The 13,889-nt window shown below is 46.0% G+C and overlaps 1 protein-coding gene and 1 long non-coding RNA gene across 4 annotated transcripts in view; one reads left to right on the top strand and one right to left on the bottom strand.

Annotated features, from left to right (window-relative positions):
- The window catches only part of ENTPD3 (ectonucleoside triphosphate diphosphohydrolase 3), a 37,700-nt gene that overhangs the window by 22,506 nt on the left and 1,305 nt on the right, over nt 1-13,889 (top strand). For 2 of the 3 annotated variants that reach the window (XM_027040757.2, XM_027040758.2), the window contains 5 exons: nt 2,382-2,541; nt 3,543-3,776; nt 9,925-10,197; nt 10,372-10,482; nt 11,276-11,413. In XM_027040757.2, the coding sequence (XP_026896558.1) occupies nt 2,382-2,541; nt 3,543-3,776; nt 9,925-10,197; nt 10,372-10,482; nt 11,276-11,413 (916 nt within the window). Of the gene's footprint in view, nt 1-2,381; nt 2,542-3,542; nt 3,777-9,924; nt 10,198-10,371; nt 10,483-11,275; nt 11,414-12,559; nt 13,885-13,889 lie in introns of those variants that run through there. The other variant, XM_053221631.1, reaches the window with a different exon arrangement.
- Nucleotides 1,006-6,297, bottom strand: LOC128315332 (uncharacterized). Its single transcript, XR_008298073.1, has 2 exons — nt 6,012-6,297; nt 1,006-1,201 (listed from the first exon to the last, which is right to left on the bottom strand). It is a non-coding gene; the product is annotated as an uncharacterized LOC128315332 (long non-coding RNA).

The following is a 13,889-nucleotide window of genomic DNA, read 5'->3' as shown; positions in this document are numbered from 1 at the left end:
CCTTGGTGATTTTCCCGAGAACTCTGGGGAAAAAAAGGCAGGTGACATGAAATCCCATGGGGTATACCTCTAGTTTTTTAGAAAAGTAAAAACTGTTTTGGATGCCTGGTCTTCTGACCCCGGTGTGCTAGCAGCCATCCTGAGTGTGACCCACAGTTACGTGGCGTCTACTCACGGACACGATCTCGCTGCAATCTGCTTTACAAGAGTGGTTTTTCACTGGGGCGCCTGGGTGGTTCAGTCAGTTAAGCATCCAACTCTTGATTTCAGCTCTGCTCACGATCTCACGGTTGTGAGATCGAGCCCCATGTCAGGCTCCACACTGATGTGGAGTCTGCTTAGGATTCTCTGCCCCTCTCCTGCCTCTAAAAAAAGTTAGTGGAATTTCTGCACTTCACTTCAGGCAAAGCCTTTGCAGCTATTAGGAAACAAACAGCTCATTTCATTCAATTTAGCAGTTCCTTCTAGATTTGTAGCCATGACTTTTAGCCCAGTTGCACTGTGTTCACGTGCCCTTTCGATCTCTCTCTTTTTTTTCCCCATTATTGTAGCTCCTTGACCTTGAAATAAAGGAAAAATAGTTTTTATTTTTATTTTTTAAGAGAATATATTTCTTTTTCTTTAATGTCTATTTCTTTTTGAGAGAGAGAGAGAGCTCACAGGGGAAAGGCAGAGAGAGAGGGAGACAGAGGATCTCAAGTAGGCTCTGCATGGTCAGCACAGAGCCTGATGTGGGGCTCAAACTCACGAACCTTGAGATCATGACCTGAGCCGAAATTAAGAGCCAGACACTCAAGCGACTGAGCCACCCAGGCGCCCCAAGAAAAATAGTTTTTTTTAAAAAAAAATCAAACTTAAATCTACCCAGGGTAAAGCCTGCTCTGAACTTTGAAAATAAGGCTTTATCCCCAAAAGATGACACTCATATTGCTTCAAGGCCACTTTGTCTGTGGTGCCAGTAACATAAAATTATGTGTGTGGGCATAAAGAAGATACACAGAAACAAACAAACAGAGCCACTTTAACATGATGGTTAAAAGAAATCACGAAGCACCCTCGGTTGGATTGGGCCTGTTCCTTGAGGTTTTCCTCTCCTTGTTTCTATCCCTCTATCCTCGTTGACCGAACAGAACGTGGGAAAAAGTTGCATTTCTTTGCCCCGCTTGGAATCTGCAGGGTGTTTCAAAATGATTGCGTTCACCTGAAAGAAATGATACAGAAATGCCTTCCTTCTGCCTTCTCTTTTTTTATGGAAACAAAGCATCCGACTTTTTCTTAGTTGCTTTTTCTCCCACTCCTCTCAGTGAGGAATAACTAGAAGACTCTGTGACTTAGAGCCCCTGAGAAAAACCATGGAATAGGAAGTTCGCCACTTGGGAAAACAGTGAATGTCCCATTTGAATAAATTAAATATTAACTCCTCCTGGTAAAACTTTCTGATGGTAATCCATTCCTTCTGAGGATCTAGCTGGTGTTTCCATTGAGGGAAAAGTCAGCTATTAAAAAAAAAAAAAAAAGCATTTAATGAGAATCCTCTGGGAGCGGAACTGATAAAACTAGGAAGACTCTTGGATTATTTTCCAAACAGTGATCACTTGTGGCTGAATTAGAATGGACCTCAGCTTGTGGCGTGGCTCTTTCTCCTCCTTGAGCCAATAGTGAGCCAGTGCCCTGGTTTTCTTAACCCCGTGATGAAACGGGAGGTACCCTCCCAAGTGAATGTGCTTCCATAAGGTAAAATGGCAGCCAGTGAACAATAGTATAATGCCCCGTCATGGGTGATATTAGAATACTGTGTTTCCACTTTCCCGTGGGTCAGCGCACTGATGGATTCCAATCCACTGACGGCCATGATAGCCGTTATATACCCTCATGATGAAGCCTTCCCTGAGAGCAAAGCAGCGACTGCTGAACGCCTAACCCTCTTTCTTTCCCCCCCCTCCTCCTAAAGATCCCCCTTCCTTCTGGCCTGGCGAGGGCTCCTCTATATGATGCCCCCAGCGGATTCCTTATGCCGCCCCTATGCCTTCACCAACCCCCTTGCCTGTGCTGATCTGAGACAGAGCAATGGTGATTGAGCAGAAGGCCCTTTTGATCAGCTGGTTGCTAGCGAACGAGACAGGAACAGGTAGGGGAGGAGAGAGCAAGGGGTGTTTTTACGTAAAGCCGTTTGTCTGCCTGGCGGTGTGACAGGTAACAAGGGCATCTGCCTTGGTTGCCTGGGAGGTTTTGACCTGCGAAAGGTTGCCAGTTTTGCACACATCTGGAAAACCATCCCTGCCAGTGGAGGGGTGGGGAGGTTTGCCTTTTCACCTGAGTGAGATTATTTGAAGACTCTCTTGTCCAGGCACTCAGCCTTTTGTGTTCTGTGCCTTGCATAGGTTACAGAATGAAACAGCAGCTAATGAAGTCCTTGCCAGCATCCAAAACTACTTCAAGTCCCAGCCCTTTGATTTTAGGGGTGCTCAAATCATTTCTGGGCAAGAGGAAGGGATATATGGATGGATTACAGCCAACTATTTAATGGGAAATTTCCTGGAGGTGTGTGAAAACAAATGCATGGTTTTTAATTTTGCTATCTACCCCGTCCCCTGTGGGTGGTCACGTAAGCAGAGGTGCATGCTGACAGGGGCATCTGTCCTGTGTCATCCCTATCATATACTGCATTGAGGAAACAACGATGAGACAATAGCTAAGAAAATACACATAGAGCTGGGGCAAAAACACTGCATCGTAAATAGGACCAAATGCACGGGGGAGAGGGAATAGCATCACTTTACTAGCTGATAAGAAATTGGAGGTGGGGGGGATCTAAATCTAAAGGCTGTGGGTTTTTTGAAGGGTAGCTGGAGAATGACTCTTCTAAGAAGCTCCGCAGCCCTCTGGAACTTCCAGAGCCCTCAGGCAGTCTGCTTCCCAAACCGTCCTGTGTCCCCGGGTCCCTTACCCTGCCCTGCCCCTTGTGCAAAGGAAAGCCGACCCCAAGGGACAATCACCATGTTACAGAGGACGTGAGCCTTATCCAGCCCAACACCTATCTTGTTCCCCCTCAAATATATTCTTAAATTTTAGTTAATTGCCAGCAGTTCATATTTTAGAAATGTCACACACACACACACACACACACACACACACACACACAAAGAAACGTCACATACAAATCCACACTTCTAGCTTTCCCTGACCCCCACAACCCGCAAAAGCTGGAAGCACTGGTCCCAGTGGGCTCACGTTGGCAACAACCAACCAGAAGAGTGTGGCTAGACCGGAACGGAACGTGGCTCGTGCGGTCCCCAGTTTGCCACAGTCCCCCACCTAACCTTCCCTGTCGTCCCCACCTAACCTACCTCATTCGTTTATGTTGCCTGTCTAGCCCCTGGAAGCATTTGAGTTCGCCACCCTTGAAATAAAAGAGCGTTTCGGCCTCCAGATGCTCTTGTCAGACTTCTTAGCAAAAAGAGCTGGGCCTTGGGTGGAGAGTCCCGGGCAAACAGAGATGGTGCCTCTGGCCTTTTCTCTCGTTTCCTTTCCCCACCGTGCAGAAGAACCTGTGGCATATGTGGGTGCATCCAAACGGAGTGGAGACCACAGGTGCCCTGGATTTAGGTGGTGCCTCTACCCAAATATCCTTCGCGGCCGGAGACAAGGTGGGGCTGAACAGCAGCCACATCATGAAAGTGTCCCTCTACGGCTACGTGTACTCGCTCTACACACATAGCTTCCAGTGCTACGGCCGCAATGAGGCTGAGAAGAGGTTTCTGGCCATACTTCTTCAGGTACCTGAGCCGGGGGGGGGGGGGGGGGGGGGAGGGGTGGGGGAGTGGGGAGGGCGGGTGGAGGGGAAGGGGAGGGGAGGGCAGCAGGCGTTCCTTTGGGGGTCTGGAGGGGAGGGCGCCTTCTGGGGTCTGCCCATCCATCTTCTGATGGGATCGGAAACAAGACCAGTTTGCCAGTTCACTCAACGGGGGTCCGAGCTTGCTCGCCCGCTCCCTGTGTTGTACTGACCACTTCCAGTGTATTTGAGTCCGAAGTCTAGGGAAATTACAGGGCACCAGATGTTTGGCAAATGATTCAAGACCTGGGATCCCTTTACGGACACAAGCGGCTTTAAACCAACAGCTAAATAAACCTGAGAATTTTGTGACTCCCCCGAGTGCTGACAAGATAATGAAAGTGGTCCCAAGAGAAATATTTGCTGACAGGGGAGAGGACTGAGCCCTCCCTGGGTGCGGCCTCCTTTTAGATGGGCCTGTACTAGGTAGGTTTGATGCCCTTTGTATGGTGGGATTTGGGAGTAACTGAATGCCATCACATTGGTCAGTAATTGATACAGTAACTGTCCCTTGGCCCAGACGGCTTCTGCAGGCATCAACTGGAAGCTTGTCATTAATATATAATTAGTATTTCTTTAATGTTTATTTTTTTGAGAGAGACAGAGACAGAGCTTGAGTGGGGGGAGGGGCAGAGAGAGAGGGAGACACAGAATCGGAAGCGGGCTCCAGGCGCCCCGAGGTTGTCGTTAATATAAACTCAGTGTTGGCGTGGTGTGTGTGTCAGTCAGCACTGACTCCAGGGATACCCTAGACCCCAAATTCCAGTGCTCGGGGGACATCAGTCTCAACCATGCATGGCTGAGCAGGGAAAATGAAAATGAAAGAAAGGGACTTTGACCACCTAGAGGGGCATGAGGCCAGCCAGAGGCCACAGATCCTGGCTTCTGGTGAGACCCAGGGGCAGGGGACAAGGGCTGGGTCAGCCTGTGAACATAGTGGACACAGCACCATTGGTTAATCCCCACCCCTGCCGCCTACTTGGGCAGCTGAGGAAGGAAGCAGTGCCCCCCACCCCCAGCCACTAGCCTGAGGGAACAATGGGCTGGCTCAGCAAAGTGCCATCGGCAAAACTGACATCTTCAGACCCCTGCATTTACTGAGTAGTCATGCAGGGATGTGCGTGAGAATTCACCTCCGGATCCGGCCGCTCCCCAAAACTTTGAGCCTCCCAGGAAAGGCTGGAGCCCCGGTACACATGCCTGTGACATGCCTTGTTGGGAGAGGCTGCACACTGCCTGGGGAGGACAGAGTGGGGGACCCTGCAGGCAGCCCTTGGGGCTCGGGAGACCCAGTGCCCACCCCAGACTCACACCACCCCCACTTGGCCAAAGGGAGCCCCACAGGGAACCGGATCGATCCTCCCTAGCAAGGTCTCCATGACCTCTACTCATCCCTGATCGCTTGCTAACGTACTTCAGCCAACATGCTCTTCTGTCCAGGAGAGAAACTCTGGAAACACCTCTTTTCTCCATCTCCTTTTATTTCTGGCAATGCTTAATGCCTCTCCCTCCAGTTCTGACCCTAGTGGGGGCAGAGGGCAGGGGGCTCCTCTGAACTCGAAACAGGAGAAGGGGCAGGTGAAATCATCCTTTTCCCAGAGGGAGTGAAGGTCAGAGAAGCTGACCTTTTAAATTCGACTGGCCCTGAGGAAAATGTGTGCATGTGTTTATTTTTACAAAGTTTATTAAAGAGTGATTATTGGGGCGCCTGGGTGGCTCAGTCGGTTGAACGTCCCACTTCGGCTCAGGTCATGATCTCGCTGCTCGTGGGTTCGAGCCCTGCATCGGGTTCCATGCCGACAGCTCAGAGCCTGGAGCCTGCTTCGGATTCTGTGTCTCCTTCTCTCTCTGCCCCTCCCCCTGCTCATTCTCTCTTTCTCAAAAATAAACAAACATTAAAAATTAAAAAAAAAAAAAGAATGATTATCTATGTCGGGGTACCTGGGTGGCTCAGGCAGTTAAGCATCTGACTCTTGATTTTGGCTTAGGTCATGATCTCATGGTTTGTGAGATCGAGCCCCATGTCCGTCCAGCTCTGTGCTGACAACGCAGAGCCTGCTTGGGATTCTCTCTCCCCCCCCCCCGTCCCTCCCCTCCTCTCAAAAATAATAAAAAAATAAAAAAAAAGAATGATTATCCACGTATCCAAGAACCTACAGTAGAGAAGCCAATACTCGACCTGTCTGAGGTCTCACTTGGGTTTGAGAACGTAGGTCTCAAGGTGTGAGCCTGGCCTGGGGGCAGAGGTGGGCGATCCCACCCTCTAATGTGGACAGTCAGTTCAGAGGGACAGGGGCAGCTCTCCAACTTGCCTGGTAGCCTCCGGATGCCTGAGAAGGTGGCTCTGCCCGCAAAGCCTTCTGACTCAGGTGAGGGAAAGGATCCAAGTGTGCTGACAATCACCCACAGATGCACATCCCAACCTGTCTGGCCAGTACTTTCATGTGCCAAATACATGTTGCCAAGCCCCGGCTTAGAAGGTTCACAAAGATTATTACATCATGAACACTGGCTGAGTAAATTCCACCAGGTCTGGATCTGGTTTCCTCATGTGTCCCAGTCTGGTGTGGATGGTACCTGGAGCCATACTTTGCAGCCTGTTTTCATATGAACAAGCCTCCAGTTGCCCCAGGGTGACAGCATTTTTAGATGCTAAGGACACGCATTCACTTTCTTTCTTCCCCTTTTTAAGACTTTTTCTTCTGTTTTTAAAAAAAAATTTTTCAACGTTTATTTATTTTTGAGACAGAGAGAGTCAGAGCATGAACGGGGGAGGGTCAGAGAGAGGGAGACACAGAATCTGAAACAGGCTTCAGGCTCTGAGCTGTCAGCACAGAGCCCGACGCGGGGCTCGAACTCACGGACCGTGAGATCATGACCTGAGCCGAAGTCGGACGCTTAACTGACTGAGCCACCCAGGCGTCCGTCTTCTATTTTTAAAGTAAAACATGTTCAGTGAAAAAAAAATTAGAAAATGCAGACACAGACACACAAAAATATAAATAATAAAACCAAAGAACCCTAGAATTAACCACCATAAACATACTGTTGCATTTTCTTCCAGTTTTTTTTTTCATGCATGAATATGTATATTTACAAATTTGGCTTCATATGCTATATATAGTTTTATATCTAGCCTTTTCCTTGTTTTCTAATGTTTATATATTTATTTTGAGAGAGAGAGAGAGAGAGAGCGAGCATGAGCAGGGGAGGGGCAGAGAGGGAGAGAGAATCCCAAGCAGGCTCCACGCTGTCAGCACTGAGCCCGACACGGGGCCTGATCTCACAAACCATGAGATCATGACCTGGGCCGAAATCGGGTCAGACACTTAACCGACTGAGCCACCGGGCGCCCCTCCAGCTTTTTCCTTTACTTAACAATATATCATGAGCAATTGCCTGTGTTGCTCAGTAGCCTTTGAACTTATTATTTTTATGGACGCATAATATTCCAAGCACCATTATTTAAAAAGAAAAACGAGATAGGTCGTTTTCTTATAAAAGACAAGTGCATTTTTATTGTGAAAATGTCAAAGCATGCAAAAAACGCATTGAAGTAAAAATGACTTTCCAATGCTAGTCACCTAATGTCTTCACTGTTCACAGCTTGATGCATTGTTATTCTAGACTTTCCAGATCAATATCTAACTTGTTTTCTTGATCCTTTAAGATTTCACAATTTGTCAACCATTCCGATCCTGATGGACTACAGGCTATGTCCTGTTTTGCTGCAGCAACAATAATACCGTAAACCTTCTTGTGCACGTAACCTTAATCGAAGGAATGAGATTTTATGAGAAATATAAGTGGAAAAATAGGCAATCTTCCAACACAAACCCATCCAGATTCCCACCAACAATGTTGTGATGACCTTTTGCAATCTGAGAATTTTAGGGATCCTGAGCCATTCCATTAATAAGTCCTTGGATAATGAGGATCTGCTTCTGAATTCCCTATTATATTCACCCGTTTTTCCATTCTTGAGCCAGTATCATGTTATTCTAGTTGCAAAAGTTTGTTTTTCTACTCTGAGACATTTATTTTAAACTTCAAAATCGTTCAAAGTAGCAACAAAGTGGAACTTTTTTTTCATTGAGATTATGATTGCAGTTGCATTGACTGCAAATTAATTTGGTAAAATACTGGCTTATTAATGATGTTAGGAATTTCTGTGTAGAATTACAAAATATTGTTCCAATTATTTAGTTCTTGGTTTGCATCCTTCAATAAAACTTCTCGTTTTCATTATGGGTCCCGTACCTTCCTTTTAAATTAGTTTCCTATGTGTTTTTTAATAGTTCCTATCACTATTAAGAATAGTTCCTATCATTGTCTTTCCACTTTTGATAGGATTTACCCTGAGATCAAGTTATGCAATAGTTTTCCAGTGGCCTTTTTTGCTCTGAAGCCTAATGGTTGACCCTTTAGTGCCAATGTCCTGCAAATACTAAGTTCAGGCGAGATTTGTTCCATGTTGAGGGCCTGAACAGCTTGGCCTATTGGCAAATTATATTTAAAGAAGGCATAAAAAATAATTCAAACTCCAAAAAGAGCACAGAAATCATCTTTCCTGAGCTGCTTCTATGTTCCAAGCCAGAAACAATTTATATCTTGCTTCCTGTCCAGGCCACGCCAGAAATAATGTATTTTATTTTAACTATCTTAAAAGCATGTCAGATTTGGAGGGGGAAATTAAATAACCAGGTATTTCTTTTCTTTTCTTTTTCCCTTTAAAATAGTATTTCCACCACAGGGTGACCCTGGTGTGACATGTTACAAATTACACATAACAATTTTTGGAAATCATGGATTTTCTTCATACCATTGAAGCAGAGAGGAACCTATTTGTTGCCTTCACAGATTCAGTCATAGTAAGATCTTTCTGGAGGACACTCATTAGAGTTATACTGGATGAGTGTTGGACTTCTGTAGGATTTTGTGTGAAGTCCTGTCACTGACCTTTGTTAAATGATTGCATTACCTTGATACGTACCTCAATTTCCTCATCAGTAAATTAAAGGAGTTGGAATAAATATTGTCTGAAGCCAAAATGTGACTGAGTCAAAATGAGTGGTTTTGAGATTGGGCAAAGTTCAAATACAATTCCTTAGAAAAGAGAGTCCATAAATAGGACCCTACACATTTTGGAATTTAGCATAAGATAAAACGGAGCATTTTTCACCAGTAAGTAAAATATTGGATAGTCATTTGGAAAAAGTCAAGTCAGGTCGCTACAACAGTCTTTATGCCAAATAAATTACAAGTGGATCAAAGATTTTTATGAATAAGGATATTTGTTGCAGCGTTGTTTATAATGGCAGAATGATTGGAAACCATCTAAATGTTCACATAGAGGAGATACCTTAAATAAACTGTAGTTGATTTGTACAGCGGAGGGCTATGCAGCTACTAAAAAGAAGAGGCCATTCTATATGTACAGTGAACGGAAAGATCTGAAGATACGTTTTTCAGTAAGAAAAGCAAAGGGTGTAACTGTGTATAGAGTACTACCACTTACAGTTTTTAGAAGAAGGAAGAGGGAGGAGAAGAAAAGATATTTGTATATGTGTACTAGAAGTATACACAAAATCTCCGGTAGGAAATCACAAAAACTGGCAAGAGTGGTTACTTCTAAGGAGGGGATCTCGTGGCTAGACATGGTGGGGAGGGAGCCCTCATTTTCACAATATACTTATTTGCAAACTTCTGGGTCATTTAGTCGGTGGATAGATAATATTCTATTCAAATTGATCAATTATTCTCAACATGTCTTGTGTTCTCCTCAAAATGGATTTCCTAAAACCTGCTTCACAGGACTGTCGTGGGGGGTGGGTCCGGTAATGTGAGCGAGAGCCCAGCGTGGTGGCTGGTGCAGGGCTAACTGTTCACCCACCCCCACTGGACGTATCGAGGCAACCTGGGAGTTGCCTTCAGGCACGGGCTGACCCAGAACGGCATGTTTTCATCCATTTCTCTCTTGGCACTGGAGGGTAACAATAGTGAGACTTTGCAAGAGGGGAACACTTGCCCCCCCCCGCCCCCCACCCCCCCACCAAAAAGTGGTTTCTGACACCTCACTCTTGTACCTGCAGGATTCTCCCACCCAAACCAATCTCATCAACCCCTGCTACCCTCGGAATTATCTCACCACCTTCACCGGGGGCTACATATTTGACAGCCTGTGCACAGCAGACCTGAGGCCTGTCAGTTACAACCCTGACGACATCATCACTGTTGGAGGAACCGGGGACCCATCGCTGTGTAGGGAAAAGGTGGCTTCCCTGTTTGACTTCACAGCTTGCCGTGACCAAGAAGCCTGTTCCTTTGATGGGGTCTATCAGCCAAAAGTTAAAGGGACATTTGTGGTAAGAGCAAAACCCGCCCAAAAGCATCCTTTTTTCCCCCAGTGAGTATTTACTTCTCACCTTTCTGTTTCTCTTCTGTTCACCTGCTTCCCCCTCTCTTATTCCCCTAGCCTGAAAGCTCCATGGTGTGTCCCATTCTGAGAACTAACTTCCTTCTGTGTTACGTCCTTCCAGGCATTTGCAGGGTTCTACTACACAGCCAGCGCTTTCAATCTCTCAGGGAGCTTCTCCCTCAGTGCCTTCAACTCAAGCAGCTGGGATTTCTGCTCAGAGAGCTGGAGCCAGGTCAGTATTTAAAGAGAAAAGGGCATGGGGCGCCTGGGTGGCTCAGTCGGTTAAGCGTCCGACTTCAGCTCGGTCACGATCTCGCGGTCCGTGAGTTTGAGCCCCGCGTCGGGCTCTGGGCTGATGGCTCGGAGCCTGGAGCCTGTTTCGGATTCTGTGTCTCCCTCTCTGTCTACCCCTCCCCCGTTCATGCTCTGTCTCTCCCTGTCTCAAAAATAAATAACGTTAAAAAAAAAAAAATTAAAAATAAATAAATAAATAAAGAGAAAAGGGCAGGGTGCCCGGGTGGCTCCGTCGGTTAAGTGCCAGACTCTCGGTTTTGGCTCAGGTCATGATCCCACAGTTTACGAGTTCGAGCCCTGCGTCAGGCTCTGCTGCTGACAGCACAGATTCTCAAGCTCCGCAGAGCCTGCTTCAGATTGCCTATCCCCCCTCTCTGTCCCTCCCCTACTCGCTCAGTCTCTCTCTCAAAAACAAATAAATAAACATTAAAAAAAAGGAAAGAGAGGGGCACCCGGGTGGCTCAGTCGGTTGAGTGTCCGACTTCAGTTCAGGTCATGATCTCACTGACAGTGAGTTCGAGCCCCGCGTCGGGCTCTGGGCTGGCAGCTCGGAGCCTGGAGCCTGCTTCCGATTCTGGGTCTCCCTCTCTGCCCCTCCCCCGTTCATGCTCTGTCTCTCTCTGTCCCAAAAATAAATAAACGTTGAAAAATAAAATAAAATAAAACGCGGTGTTCTGGAGCATGCCTTTTCCAAGCATGCCTGCCTCATCTGTGTGGAACCTCCTTTTCAGCTCCCGCTGCTGCTGCCCAGGTTTGACGAGGCGTATGCCCGCTCCTACTGCTTTTCCGCCCACTATATCTACCACTTGCTGGTGAATGGATACAGATTCACCGAGGAGACCTGGCCCCAAATATATTTTAAAAAAGAAGTAAGTCAAGGCACGGGTTGTTTCCTCCCCTTGCTCTCAAAAGCTTTGTGTGTAGACGTGCGAAAGAAATGTAGAATTTACAGGGGGAGTGGTGGTTTCAGTTTGCTGAAGGGAAGCTGAGGAGACTTTGGTCCCTCGTGACCAAAGAAACGACAGCGGAGAACTCAGAGGAGGTGTCGCTGGAGACCCTTCCAGACGAGGCAGCGGTCAGAGGCCAGGTGCCCACGGACCCTGAGCTCCGCGAGCACAGGACTTGTTTCATTCTTTTCATACTCCTACCATTCAGCACGGGACTGAGAACCTAGAAGGTGTTTACTAAATGTTTGGCAAGTGTATAAATAAATATGTTAAGTATTAGATCTTTCATACTGAAAAGAAACTTTAAACATAACAGTAATTTTTTTTTAATTTTTTTTTTCAACTTTTATTTATTTTTGGGACAGAGAGAGACAGAGCATGAACGGGGGAGGGGCAGAGAGAGAGGGAGACACAGAATCGGAAACAGGCTCCAGGCTCTGAGCCACCAGCCCAGAGCCCGACGCGGGGCTCGAACTCACGGACTGCGAGATTGTGACCTGGCTGAAGTCGGACGCTTAACCAACTGTGCCACCCAGGCGCCCCTTAAAAGAAACTTTAAACATAACAGTAATTTTTAAAGAGGATAGTAATTAGCTGCTCTCCATTTTACACAGATGTCAGGGTAACGGAGAGTATTAGGGATTCATAGCAGCAGTAAGGAAGAATTTCTCTTGGAATGTGCCTGAGGTCACTGTGTGTACGTCAAGCGTCCGGGGATGGTCTGAAGCTGCAGTCATAGCTGCTACTAGGTGACTGCTCGGTCACCCTCCGGGCCTTGTTTCCAGGCAGGACTCAGCCTTGCGGACATGTCCACGCAGCACTATGTTCAGGTTTGGGGAAAATATTCTCATTTCAGGAATAGCTGATATAAAGCCAGAAGCCAGTATGTTCAATATCAGCTTTAGCAATAATTAGGATAAACCAATCAATACCCAGCATGAGGCCTGTGATTGTCTACTTTTACATAAAGAAAATTGAGTCATCCCGCAAAAGATGAGGCTGTCTGGAGACACAGGGACTGTTGATGGCATGCACTCTCTAAGCTTTGCTTGTAATGAATCTAATTAGCAGGACAGTACATTGAGAGAACGGAAGGTGACTTCGTCTTGAACACCAGTTTGGATGGATACAGAATCCCAGCTTTCAAGTCCCTTTCCTTTATTCATAAAGAAGTTTATATATAGTTAAATTAGCATTCAAATGTAAAGGCATAAAAAAGACTTAAAGATTTGCCACACAAAGACCTCCAAAATATTTGTGGAGGAAATAAATACGAAGAGAAATAAATCCAGGAGGATGTTATAAAAATATAGGCAGTCAGAATAAGTGATATGGTGCCTTGAAGTTTGTTTTAAAAAAAGAAAACTTACATCAAAGAAACGTAAAAGAGAAGAAACCATCCATAACAACCCAAAATTCAAGTATAGCTAATATCCAGTGTGAAGGGAGCAGGGTAAGGGGTCATAACATGCTCATCTTGTAAAGGAGGCCTTTATATATGTAACATTTTTAAGGCAAGAATGGAAAAAATAAATATAGGAAAATAGCACTGATTGAAAATTTAAAACTAAGACATTAGACGGACGCCCAAATATATCAATAACCAAAATAATTATAAATGGACTAAACATACCGGTTAAAAGACAGATATTGTCAGATCAGATTTTTAAAAATCAAGCATATGTTGTTTGTAAGAAAAACCCTTAGGCGTTAAGCATAAGGACATGGAAAGATTAAAAGTTAAAAAGTTTTCTGTAACTATCAGGCAAACACTACCCCAAGAAAAGGGGTGGAACTGACTGTTTCAAATTTCAGTGGAGCTCTGTAATACCTGACCAAATAGTCTTTAAGAGGATCATTCAAGATACAGAGGATTCCAACATAATGATACAGAGTCCATTCTGAAGACTGTAAATTCTAGACTTTTTTTGTATCTAATAAAACAGCCTGAAGACATGGAAATGAAAACTGATGGAACTAACGTAAGAAATGGCCAGACTCTGTGCTGTGTGTTTAAACTGACCCCCTGGGCTTAGAAACTGGTTCTAGATTTATGTCAGCTGCTCATTACCGTCTTTCTTTAGCCACAGACACTTGTGGACCCAACAGTAGAAACACTCTTGCTGTTATTAACTGTGCCGACATTCCACTTGGCTGTGACGAGGCTGGGAGGATTCTGACGGCTTTTCTCCACGGTGCAGAGAGGGTAGGGCCCTGAGCCTTTGTGGTCTCAGGGACCTGCGTTCTAGCCCAGTCTCTGCAGTGTCTGAACTTGGGCAAGTCCCTTGACCCTAGGCCACAGCTTCTGGTGGGTGGTTCTCGAGGATGACAGTGGTGTATGTGTGTAACTTCTGCCTTGAGCCCCGTCCTGAGAACGAAGCCATCTTTCTATCATACA

The sequence above is a fragment of the Acinonyx jubatus genome, chromosome C2 (assembly GCF_027475565.1).
Source record: "Acinonyx jubatus isolate Ajub_Pintada_27869175 chromosome C2, VMU_Ajub_asm_v1.0, whole genome shotgun sequence".
Lineage (NCBI taxonomy): Eukaryota > Metazoa > Chordata > Mammalia > Carnivora > Felidae > Acinonyx > Acinonyx jubatus.
The sequence above is the reverse complement of the archived record's forward strand: the minus strand, read 5'-3'. Positions and strand labels throughout refer to the sequence as shown.